Source organism: Haliotis cracherodii, unplaced genomic scaffold (genome assembly GCF_022045235.1).
Source record: "Haliotis cracherodii isolate W230 unplaced genomic scaffold, xgHalCrac1.p SCAF_1, whole genome shotgun sequence".
In the NCBI taxonomy this organism is placed as follows: Eukaryota; Metazoa; Mollusca; class Gastropoda; order Lepetellida; family Haliotidae; genus Haliotis; species Haliotis cracherodii.
In genome coordinates, this window is record NW_027266264.1 from 87,405,025 (window position 1) to 87,418,161 (window position 13,137).

General features: G+C 41.3%; 1 protein-coding gene across 2 annotated transcripts in view; it reads right to left on the bottom strand.

Moving 5' to 3' along the window:
* Positions 1-3,667: 3,667 nt before the first annotated feature.
* Positions 3,668-13,137, bottom strand: part of LOC139470328 (neurotrimin-like) — a 29,642-nt gene continuing 20,172 nt past the window's right edge. The window contains exons 3-8 of one of the 2 annotated variants that reach the window (XM_071252702.1): positions 9,571-9,784; positions 9,116-9,145; positions 8,574-8,615; positions 7,075-7,365; positions 6,479-6,502; positions 3,668-6,177 (exon numbers count right to left, since the gene is read on the bottom strand). In XM_071252702.1, the coding sequence (XP_071108803.1) occupies positions 6,062-6,177; positions 6,479-6,502; positions 7,075-7,365; positions 8,574-8,615; positions 9,116-9,145; positions 9,571-9,784 (717 nt within the window). In that variant the 3' untranslated portion in view covers positions 3,668-6,061. The remainder of the gene's footprint in view (positions 6,178-6,478; positions 6,503-7,074; positions 7,366-8,573; positions 8,616-9,115; positions 9,146-9,570; positions 9,785-13,137) is intronic. The other variant, XM_071252711.1, reaches the window with a different exon arrangement.

Sequence of the window (13,137 nt, forward strand, 5' to 3'; positions counted from 1 at the left end):
CTAGCCTGAACACTCCATCGATGTTAATAAACACAGGTTGCTAGCCTCCGGAACCCCTACGGGTGACCTCCCCTGGTGGGGCAATTTAGGTTACACACACACAAATGTTTTTCCATAGACTTGGAACGTTATATTTATAATTAAAAATATAATTATTCAACAGTTAAAACCTGTACGTGTGTACACAGCTTGGCCTCAGAGCAGCAATAAAAAATGACAAGCTTAGCCAGCTCCTTTTCCGAGTACAGGAAGCTAAACACACCACCCAAGTTCCGCACCAAATGTCACCTACTTAAAAATATCCGTGGTCACATTCAGCAAAACTCATCATTTTAAAACGGACAGCGCTAAATATAGAAAAAAAACGGTCAGTTTTAATTACTGGATGGATGAACATTTAAAAAACATAAATCTCGTACACAAAATCATCCAGTCACAGCTGGCAGCTGATTCACTCTGCACTGAAAGCTCAACGAAAGCTGCCTGTTGAACGACAGATTCTGATTTTGTGTAGTAGAACTTTTAGCAGCGCCCTTCTGTCACGACAGCTGCAACACAGTGGACACTTGTGCATGTGTCTTTCAAACTTGATCACACCCATGTCAGAAGCCTTCTATCTCCCTGTTCCGGCAATGTAAGAACAACTCAAATGGACATGAGAAACACACATGATATAAATGCTACATTTCGTTGTTTCCGTGCTACTCTCAGCCCACCTACACATTTTGCTTGACTGAGGTTCCAACTTGGATTGATATGTAATGTCTGCATGATGTCAACTTTTCTTCACACGGGAATAATAATTTAGTAAAATGATGTTACCATAATGAGTAATGTAATTTGTTTTTAAAATTCTGTTTGTGTCCTAACTTTTGGGATTCGCCTAACTACAATATAATACGTGTGATATAAGGCCGATAGCACTAACAACAGCAATACATCACCTTGTGGCACGTATTTCCCTAAATCTAGGACAGATGTTAATCCTATTTAGCAAACACTGAGATTCCTGGATGTCTGTCTCTTGAAGACATGTGAGCAATACATTACATAATTGTCACCACTTTTGTGATGAATAATTCACATAAACAACACTTCTTTGTACGGATCCTGCAATTTCAGTTGGAGCATATGGCCAAAAACCTTTGAACAGTTCTTGTAATGACCACCTGGCATTCATCTGTATCAACGTCAGTCATATTTCACAGTTCTTGCGGCAAGCAAATTGGTCCACAAGGTTAACTATGTGGTCTGGAGAGTTTCAACATCATTCACTATAAGTGAAATAAATGTATACATCTGAACCCCAACATTACGATCTCTCCTCAGCTGCTTTGAGTGAAAGGAGGGGTCGCTGAATGAGGAATGCCCATGTGCTTGTGACGGCACTGTCACCGTAACGTGTGGTTTGTTTTGCGTTGCGTTCGCTGATTAATGGCGGTTACTTCATGCTTGAAATGACAACATATGAATGTGATGGGTTATACTCAGTTTGAACAGTACTACAGTTACACATTACATACCATTCATGTATACTGTGTGCATGACGTATCGAATCGTACATACTGCACATAATTTTGTAGAAAAAGGACAGTTGTTCAGTGTTTTTGTGGGTGTGTGAGAGAGGTGCCAACGTTGGAGCAGAACACAGCCTTCTTCTCGCCTAGTGTCATCTCTACTTGATAGTGATTCATGAACACATGCTCAGATATAGTCAGAATCGTACAATCGACTGGAAAGGGTTTTCTCGCTCTTATCATTCAGGTTTTAGAGCCAAGCCTCAGTTGATAGTGCTGAATCATGGTTTTAGCAGACTTCTTCCTCAGTTAACATACTGGCCATATATGTGGCACTGTTTGATATATTACTTATACTAACTTCTGTCATTAAACAATTTATGTAGTGATGCTAACATATAATGGTTATATTATTTCAGGCCTTGTCAGTGTAAATAACTACAAACCTTTCATGTGGATGACAGCTGGCTGGAACAAAATGGTTTTAATCCAGTTCCGTTTCCTCTTTATCAGTTTGTGTTTTCTACTAATAACACCACACGTGCTGAATTGAGCCACTCTGAAAGACATTCAACGAGTTCCTCATCTCATCTAGCCCATTTGTGACATAAACTTAGACAGCATCCATAATGATTTTAAAGTTGTGATCCCTATTGATAGGAGGCTGCTCGCGATATATTGATCCATATTTGAATAAATAACGAAGGTTGATATTGTCAATAATAGAGGCGAAACTTAAAAACTCAACTTGAATGTGGGGATTTCGATCCATTGGCTACACGTTCCCACTGCGAGATAAACTCGGACACCAATCACATCATACCTTTCATCTGCTATGTAGAATTACCATGATTAATGTGTTAAACGAAATCCACACTGATCACTCATCATAAGCATTGTTCGTTTCAGAAATAGTACATTGTCAGACCTAAGCTAACGTAGTCTCCTGATTATCACCCGATTAGATATGCATGATAACTCAGGAGCTTGTACAGCATCTGTCCACTTTCCATATGAAATGTTTTATTCAAATTTATGTTCTACAGACCAATTTAAAAGCATTTAAAAATTGCAGTTCATACGTCGAAAACAGATGTGCCATTATCATCCTGATAGCCTAGCTGCGATTCAGCGACAGTTGTTACAAATGATTGAAGACACAGACCTCGCCCTTGCAGAACCCCTTTAGAAACGGGCCACGTATCTTGTGTCTATAAACATCTCTTTGTCTATGCATCAAGTACACATATTCCCACCGGGGGAATTAGTTTTACAGACGTCGAAAGCATGTGCTGAACACATACTGCTTAATTTCGATCCAATCGTCATGAAATAAGCTTGCTACCCAGGCGAAGGCTTGATCTTACTGTTGAAGTGCATCTTCTGGGCCATGAGCCGTATTACCGGACGTCGCGTGTGGCATAGCGGTAATGGCGTGAGTAATGATAGTTTTTCAAGAAGTGACTGTACTCAATGGCAAAGTTTGTCTCATGGGCATGCAATCGAGTAAATATACATTAGATGCTGTAGCAGAATCAGGAACAAGACAGTACTCAAGGTATCGTTTTGCATGGAATCCACAGAAAGTTAGTAAGTTGAGAATATATACGTCCTTAGCGACTACACCAACAAGACGGTGATGTGTATAGCTTGCAGAGTTTATGCATATCATGACAATGATGTTTATGGATCCAGTCGAGCTGGTGCCTACTATGACATCAGGAACTACCACTGTTCAATGGTCAGCAAGGTTGTCTAACAAGGTGACCTCATCAGTCCGTGGTCACCGCTCTTCACATATATATTTCGGTTGACTAGGCATTCGTAGTGCAACATTTATATAGCTGTCACATTGATCAAGTGTTTAATCGGATTCACTGTATATTATTCCAGTATAGTTCATGTTGTAAATATAGTAACAGATGACTTCAGGGGATATGTCTCAACATTATCGTGATATGCTTCTCTGCTTCAGTTCCAATGGTCAACCTCTGATCGGCATGTCAGAGCAGTTCTACACTCTATGCACGGTAGATTAAATATACACGTACAGCTGAATACACAGACGTACACTGCAGCTTCCCATAGCAGCACAAACCCACATCCATTGGATAAACACAGAAACAATAAAGTAATAGAAAAACAACATCTGTGCATTTCATATTTTATTTTCAGTTTATGACGGCTCGATTTTTTATGAAGATATTTTGTTTCTGTCAACAACATGTGTTGCCAATGAAAGGGTGACTGTCACAATGCATACACATTGGATTTTAAGGGGACTAGTGTTTCTGATGCAATGGAAAGCATGTTGACAATTTAGGGTATTGATCTGAAGTCAATCTACGCCTAGTTCACAAATGTTATCAGATTCGGAAATTACAAGCTGGCAAGAAACAAACAATGGCATGATTTGACATAGAAAACTTCAACGATACATTATTCCAAATATTTCAAATATAAGAGAATATCATTCGATTTCCCATGAATCTGAACTTGTGAAATCCTACATTTTAAGGGTATCACTCTAAACAGAAGGAAATAAGAACCAAACACAGTACTGTTAAGTTGGATTCAAACATCGATGTCGATAATTGATTGAACACTTTCTAAGAATGTCTCGTAATGAATCCTAAAATGAACACGATGTGTCTTAAACCAAACCGGATACCTGTGACACGTCGATTCTTCTCTGATATAGAGCGTGTTGTTGCTACACTACTAATCACTGCTGCCTTCAACATCAGCAACATCATCTACTCCATCAGCCATATCACCAAGCACATCATGCCTTAACTCCAACTGGTATCAGAAACCTCATGACAAATACACACAGGACAAGGGACACGCGGAGTTAGTTTTCACATCAGGAAGGGGCATTTTCGGATTATATCCACCAATCCTGAGTTACCGTGAGCTCAGGATATACCAGTCAGAGAAACTATAAAACATTAACTCTTCCTATTGTGATCTTCACGGTGCCCATGACCAGTGTCTTACCTACCACGGGTAGTGTTATTCACACAAGTCTGTTGTTTCATAGTTGTAATACTGTGATATATTCATCGGCGCAATGACGAAAATACAATAAAAAACCGGAAAGAAAGTTGATGACTCAAAGACAGACACAATGGATATGGCAGCTCGACCACTGGTAGGTTTATATACACAAATATGTACTTTGTCTTTGGCGGAACAGCTCGACCGCCGAATGGCGTCGGCAGCAATGTGGTGACAGTGCGAGTATAGTCGACGTACATTATCTCGAAGTACTGCTGTCTCGAGGAAGGATGGCAGATGCTGTTTGAAACAACCGTATCAGGAACTATCAGACTTTACGACTAAACAGGTAGAGGTTTCAAACCCGACCGTCACTATATTTGGCAAATCCCTTGACATACTTAGCACAATATGACTGATAAGAGTCACTAATTATTCAACATATGGGTAGACAGTATGAATGAACGAGTTATTGGCCTACACACACTCTGACGTTGAAACACATATGATTTTAAACGTTAGTATTTGTCCTATACCTAGATCCCACAAAATGACAACATATGATTGTGGTGCAGGGTAAGGGACATCTGTGGGAGATGTGTGTTGATTTCATATATTTCTGATTTGGTAATTCTCCTGTACTGCATTGTTTATGACCAGACATCAGAGGTCAGGATATATCCATTGGAAGCTCTCTAGGCTATAAATACATCGGGTGTTCAATGAAGCAGTCTGCGTTGTGAGCCCCATACGGTTGATATGGAAATCTGTTTTAGTTGTACCCCGACCGTGATATGGTCATCATGTCTAGCACTTTAGTATTGGTGCGTGTGATCCACCACGAAAACAGTAAGACTTCCTCTGTCTAAAATATTTCCGTCTCGATAATAAATCAAAGTCATGACATTTCGACAGCAAATATAAGTTCACAACAGATGGTCGAATATAATATCATTTGTTCTTGACGTCCCCGATGACAATCAATCAAGGGTTGCAATTCATGTGTGTAAGATTCTGCCAAGCTCCATGTTGAAACTGTCACATAAATTGTCTGGTAGATGGCAAGCTTCAATGTCTGTTCGCTGACACAAGCCACTCTGTTATGTTTCAAGTATTCGATACATGTCAGTCAAATGTTTATTTGTGATGGCGACATCTGATGCAGAAAACACATGCCTGATCAATAACACGACTGTACAGCGAAAAACAGGAAGGCACTTTCACACTGTTCGCGTTTCATATTCAATATTGGAAGTTCTACATACTCATACTGAACGACGACGAGAACCAACCACGTCTCATGTCCTCAGTGCCAACGTCTCATGTAAACATGGTGCATTATGCTTTCATCACGGCGCAGACGAATCGAGTCAGGCACTCCTGACGACAGTAGAAACCACCACTTATATTCGATCGTGTGACCATGTTCACGGTGTATATCATTGTAATATACACCCAGTTCTTTTGAAGCGTAAGTTTCTAGAGACTATGAACTTCGGCACATGTTACACCAGCGACGTCTCTGCCACAGCTTATTGTGAGTATCACGTTACTGTCGTCAACAGCGTTACCATGTAGACGAGTGTAATCAAATCACCACACATCACCGGAGCTGTCGAATCTCCCGTAGATCCAATCCAATTGTATTTATCTGATTTGTCTGCAACGGAAATGACAGTAGTTGAATCAATCAACACAATAGATTGAAGGCAACTATAGGTGGACCGTATGGTATAACAGAGATCATTAGGGGACTATCTTGAGGTTGTAATAGCAACACGCAACGCTGAGTAAGTAGTGATCACATTCTCCCGTTAGTCAATCACACTATTCACATTCACCTCCCGACTACCGTGTCATTGACTAAGTATCCCCGTAATCAAGGTACATGATACAAAGGCTCTTTAGGTCGGTAATTTAAAACTTTCATTGCAAAATCAGCTTCCAACGTCAATACTTACGTCTTTTAACGTTGTTTGTATATGCTGAAAGAAAAAGTGAAACTGGTTAGTGAAAGATATGTTCATGTCACCAAATATGAGAATTTAGGCTTTAAATCGAAAAACTGCATATTATGAAGTATAAAGTATTTCACTTTAGTTTGGGGTTTTGTTTGTTTGTTGTTTAACGCGATATTCCAGCTATATTCCGCCGGTCTGTAAATAATCGAGTCTGGACCAGACGATCCAGTGATATCATGAGCATCTATCGGCGAGCCTTACAATCCGATCCCGTTAGTCAAGATCTATTTTCACCGCAGCTTCAAGGGTCTATTTCACTTTTGACAGTGAATGTATATATTAACCGTCATTTGAAATATGTTTTTGTTTGTTTTCATTTGAGAAAATTGCTTACGTAGATTCACTAAAATCTAGGTTATATTTTCACCAATATATGTTGCCTTATATTATTATTTTCATAACTGAATCTGTTTAGACAGATAATTGAGACAGGTTATTCTCTGGCCGTGACGTTTAATATTTACGTAATACTTTACGCTGCCACATATCCCAGGGCCCCGTCGAGTTCACGACACTAGGTAAGTTGTTATAGTTACCATTCAAGACATTGACCCTTAAACTCGTGATCTGTAGCCCCGAGGTCCGGCATATGTAGACTCCTGCATCGTTCATGTCGGCGTTCTTGATCTCAAGAATGCTCACAATTGTCTTTGTTGTCAACGAAACACGTTTTTGAATAAAGATTCCGTTTCCGTAATTTGTAGATAATTTGTCCCCGTTTTTGAACCAGTCGAGGTCATCGGGGGGATGCTCTTCTCCAGTGGCGTTGCACGTGAGGTTTATCTTCTGGCCTTTCTCCACGTACTTCTCCCCGCTTATTCGTATGTCTGAAAAATACGGCGCATCATCAATATGTTTAACAAGAAGAAAACCAACCAATTATGGATGCAATAAGTATCCAAACAAAGCTTATAATGAGCAATCTCTTTGGACCTCATTCCGCAAAGCGACGCAACGCTGCGAGTGTCCCCATGAACCTACTTTAAGCTCTTACGTTACCACAGACGTCAAGATGTGGTTGCAGATCCGCTTTAATGCTTGTACCCGTAGCGTACAGTGGGATGAAGACTTAACTCAGTATGAAAGTAATGCATTTGAAAGCCAAGCTGATTCAAGGTACAGTATATATCTGACGCAGTACAGTATATATCGGTGTGACAATGACACAACACACTAGAGAGTGATGCTACATGGCATATGCCCGCAGAGCGGGGACGCAAGCGAAGTAGTTCCAATATACGCTAAACATAATTTCGTCATCTCACGCTCACCATCAACGGGACGACTATACGATTCATGCAGGGGTGGTATCCAGTTTTCACTGAGGAAAGTTAGCAGTACTAAGCATGCAAATACTACTTGACACCACGTTGGAGATATATGGGAATCATTGAAGGGATATCAACCAGGGCCTCGTTCCACAATGCGATCGCAGCTCTAAGACGATCGTAACTTCCACACTTTAACATCGAGTTGTCAGTCGTAGCGGTAAGATGGCTTTGTGGAAGAGGGCCCTGGTTCCAATACCACGAAGCATGTATGCCTGGCGTGAGCACTGCGAATTGAGAGGAGTGGAGACACGTTGAGAATCTTTTTTCAACAACGTAAAAAGAGTTTGCCACCTCGTTCACACTGAAGATACGAGGTGTACTAACCGTTCACCAAGACTTAAAGGAAGAGGAGATCAGTAGAGACACGTTAGCATTATTTGACACAACATTTAAATAAGTTTATCTTCTTGCAATTTTTTCTCTCACATGTACAGTGAAGAATGAATTGGTGCAATAGCCGTTCATGTACTTTCACAAGTCCTATGCAAGAAGAGGATGACGGGCGGATGACACATGTACAAACTCGACAACACATGTTGGGATAGAGTGAAGGAGACACAGACAATGTCTCCTCGAGGTCATGCGTAATGGCATGCAACAGGTAACACCAGTACGGGATGAGTGTGGGTGTCCATGCGCTGGGGTCTACTCAGTAACATAGCCAGAGACATAATCGACTACTCTTTAACATGGGAGTGAATTACCGTAAATAACACCACTTGTGTTTCGGTGTTTTCCTGCTTCATCTGAAATCAGCGTTAAATTAGACTTACTGTTGGTCGTCTGGCTAAATACCATTCTTGAAATATGAATCCAAAATTATGTAAATCTTTCCTTGGAGGATTTGTGGTCAGAGCCGTCGTGTTTTGTCTTATTCCCCGAATCTCAGTTTATATACTGATAGAAAAACGTAAGAGAAACATTCATGAATTACCCACTGATTGTTACAGCTCTGTTAAAGATGCTTCATGTAAACTAAGTGGCTTTGTGAACGTTACTGGCTGGTGTGTTTCTACATCGTGAAACATGCGCTGGCACTTCGTACTCAAAGACACGTTACCACAAAAAACGTATGTACCCTTATTTCGCGTCGTCAGTATGTATGGCTTCATGAGGCTGGATTAACTCCCATGTCTATTTTTCTGAGGCTATTGCACTGATATTGAAAACAGATTGGAGATAAATTCTTATTAGTATAATTGAATAATAACGACAATACATTTTCTATTTATAAATGTTGTCTTACCTGGATTCACGTTGTGTGGGCTCTCCGAGACTGGAATATAAAGTCACGTGATGAACTATATGTCGCGATATATGAACGAGTGACTTGTACAGATTTATGTAAGCAGTTGTCCTTGATATTTGGTGCTGCAAATATCAAACACCTATGTTATTAACTTGGGAATTGACGTGAAAAAACGAGACACGCGTTCCAGTGACATTGCTGATGGAATATTTATAGTTGAACAAGACAAGGTGCTCATAGATAACGAAAGTAGAGCATTTATTATATTCATGATTAACTTGAATTATTAAAAATGTCTTTGGAATATACAATCGTATGAGACGAAAAAATTGAATCGAGTACAATGTTTAAATGGCTACCGAAATGACATGGCTTGATGACCCACAATGTCTGATAGAACAGGAGCCGGTTTATTACATGTACAGACACAGATGTCGCTGCAGTCGACTGACCTTCCACGGAGAGGTAGACATGATGTCGGAGATGGCGGGCCTGAGAGCTCACCTGGCATTCGTACATGCCTTCATCATCCACTCGCACACGCTTTATCAACAGATTCCAGTTCTGATGAAGTGGCGTGTGTTCTATCATGACTCTCTTATCGTCAACAAATGTCCGTTTACCAATGGTAAGTGGATTGGACTCCGAGCCCCGTCGCCAAATCACCTGTAATAAAAGCAGTGGGATTCAAATAATTTATTTATGACCTACACAACCATCAACTGATATGACACTTTGAAAGATATTATTGGAATATGTGCGACTTTATACATACCTCAGATTCCTAACTGACTCCATGTGACCTGAAACATCGTGTCACTGTACTCACATTGGATATTACTCGTGTGGTGTTATGATACATAACGTTATTGGCAGAGTATGGAATGCTATCTCAGCGATGATAGTTGACTGAAAGATATTGATTTGCAAAGCATCGTGAGTGGGTGAGTTTGGTTTTACACCCCTTTTAGCAATATTCCAGCAATATCACGCAGGGGGACACCAGAAATGGGCTTCACACATTGTACCAATGTTGGGATTCGACTCACTCACTAACTGGCATGTTGTTCGCAATGATTCATTGTGCATGGTGTACTGAGGTGTCACGCACCCTACATCCTACAGTATATATATACAGGATTTACTATATACATGTACCAACTATTTTCCCGGTGAACAAAAATTCACTTTGTGTTTAATCTTTAATGCTTATACGTATAGTGTTAAATAGATAATGTTAGTCACGACCAATAAAGCTTTCCACTAGTGAACGACTCAAGAGAGATAACACTAATCTACTCATGGTAATCTTCAAGCACTATTTTTCATGCTCAGTTGTCTCAGTGGACCAGGAAATGTCAAACGGATACAAGGAAAATGCCACTAGCAGAAATATTTATATACTAAAAGATAAGGACATCTAATGAGTCGTTAATCTACAACATTAATTAACCTTCTCGATTCAGTAAGACGTTTGGAAACTAGATTTCCAATATCTACCCACCAGGTGCTATCTGAGTTGGTATCGGACCATCAGCGATAACACTTCTCAACTCAAATACCTGCATGACCGCCACCGTGGTCTAGTGGTCCGCCCGGAGAACGGAAGGTCCAGTGTTCGATCCCCGGCCGCGTCATACCAAAAGACGTTAAAAGATGGTATTTGTTGTTACCATGCCCGGCTCTCGGCATTCAGAGCCAAAAACAAGTACTGGACGGTTCGGGTTCAGTATACTGTGTCTGAGTTAGGATTTCATGTTCAACTGCGGCATGGTATCTCAGTGAGCTAGCACTATAAATAGGCATCAGTCCGGACTTTTAAAAGCAGCCACACAAACACAAACACGTGTATGCACGTCGCTATATAAGTGCAATAACCTTGGACGCGACCCCTATACAGTGTTATGCTCAAATCAAACCACTTCTTGACTTGAGCAGCTGGAATGGCTGGAGAATGACACCCGTTTACCCATATGAATGATTGATATTGAAATCGTTGGCAAGGAGCCGAGTTTCAAATGCGTTCGCGACCTGTGAAGATCTCGGGTAGAATAGGTCTTCAGTAGCCCATGCGTGCCGTAAAAGGCGAATATGCTTGTCGCAAGAGGCGACTAATGGGATCGGGTGGTCCGGCTCGCTGGTTTGGTTGATGCGTATCATCGTATCCCAATTGCGTGGATCGATGCTCATGTCAATGACTGGGTTGTCTAAGTCCAGACTCGATTATTTACAGCCAATATCAATATTTACAGCCCGCATTCGTATTGCTGGAAAATTGCTGAGTGCGGCGTTAAACAACAAACAAACCAACATATGTATTTGCATCAAATTTGGTAATCAGATGTATGAAAACATAAGAACGCCCCTGGTGTGAGGTATTGTGCACGAACACATTTGACTCTGTCGCTGAGCATTCACCTTACTGCATGAACCCAAATTCAACAAAGCAAATGTAAGTGAAGACGTTGAATGAGGAAGAGCGTGGCATTGAATACGTCCGACAAGCCTACTGCAGATGCACCTGCACGCCACCTGTTCGATGACATAGTGCAAAGTTACAGATGTAACGCATGACTGTCTGGATCTTGACGAGATGCACATGAGTGTATTTTTAGCAAGAACATTTCCTCTTCTGTAGTGTTGTATTCTTTTTGTCAACCGGTCTTGTTTATTGATTAACTACATGATGTATGGCAACCCAGCTTGGACTTTGAATACATGGCCGTGTAGTTACATTGGTTGGAGGTTGTTATAGGTGTATAGGCCATCCCCAAGTAAACATGCACCTTAAGGAGGGATATTGAATAAAAAACTGGGGGAAACAACACGTGAACAGTGAACACAAGCCGAGACCGTTCAGGAATTGGTATAGAGATGACTGGATGATACAACGTGTGGAAAACTGTGTGTTCGTTACATAGGTGACATTTCGTCTTTTCGCCAGTTGGGTGAAGCACTGGGTCGCTGGATAGATGGAACACTGGGTCTACAGATGGATGGAACAATATGTACCTAGATTGAAGGACATCTGGGTGTCAAGATTTATGGAACACCGTGTCCTTAGATGGATGCAACAGTATGTACCTAGATTAATGGAACACTGGGTCGCCGCTTGATGAACGGATGGAACACTTGGTCGCAAGATATGTACCTAGATAGATCGAACAGTGTCGCTAGATGGGCGGGGGAATATGTACCTAGATAGATCGAACACTGGGTCACTAGATGGGTGGGGGAATATGTATGTACCTAGATAGATCGAACACTGGGTCACTAGATGGGTGGGGGAATATGTACCTAGATAGATCGAACACTGGGTCACTAGATGGGTAGGGGAATATGTATGTACCTAGATAGATCGAACACTGGGTCACTAGATGGGTGGGGGAATATGTACCTAGATAGATCGAACACTGGGTCACTAGATGGGTGGGGGAATATGTACCTAGATAGATCGAACACTGGGTCACTAGATGGGTGGGGGAATATGTACTTAGATAGATCGAACACTGGGTCACTAGATGGGTGGGGGAATATGTACTTAGATAGATCGAACACTGGGTCACTAGATGGGTGGGGGAATATGTACCTAGATAGATCGAACACTGGGTCACTAGACGGGTGGGGGAATATGTACCTAGATAGATCGAACACTGGGTCACTAGATGGGTGGGGGAATATGTACCTAGACAGATCGAACACTGGGTCACTAGATGGGCGGGGGAATATGTACCTAGATAGATCGAACACTGGGTCACTAGATGAGTAGGGGAATATGTATGTACCTAGACAGATCGAACACTGGGTCACTAGACGGGTGGGGGAATATGTACCTAGATAGATCGAACACTGGGTCACTAGATGGGTGGGGGAATATGTACCTAGATAGATCGAACACTGGGTCACTAGACGGGTGGGGGAATATGTACCTAGATTGATCGAACACTGGGTCACTAGATGGGCGGGGGAATATGTACCTAGATAGATCGAACACTGGGTCACTAGATGGGTGGGGGAAT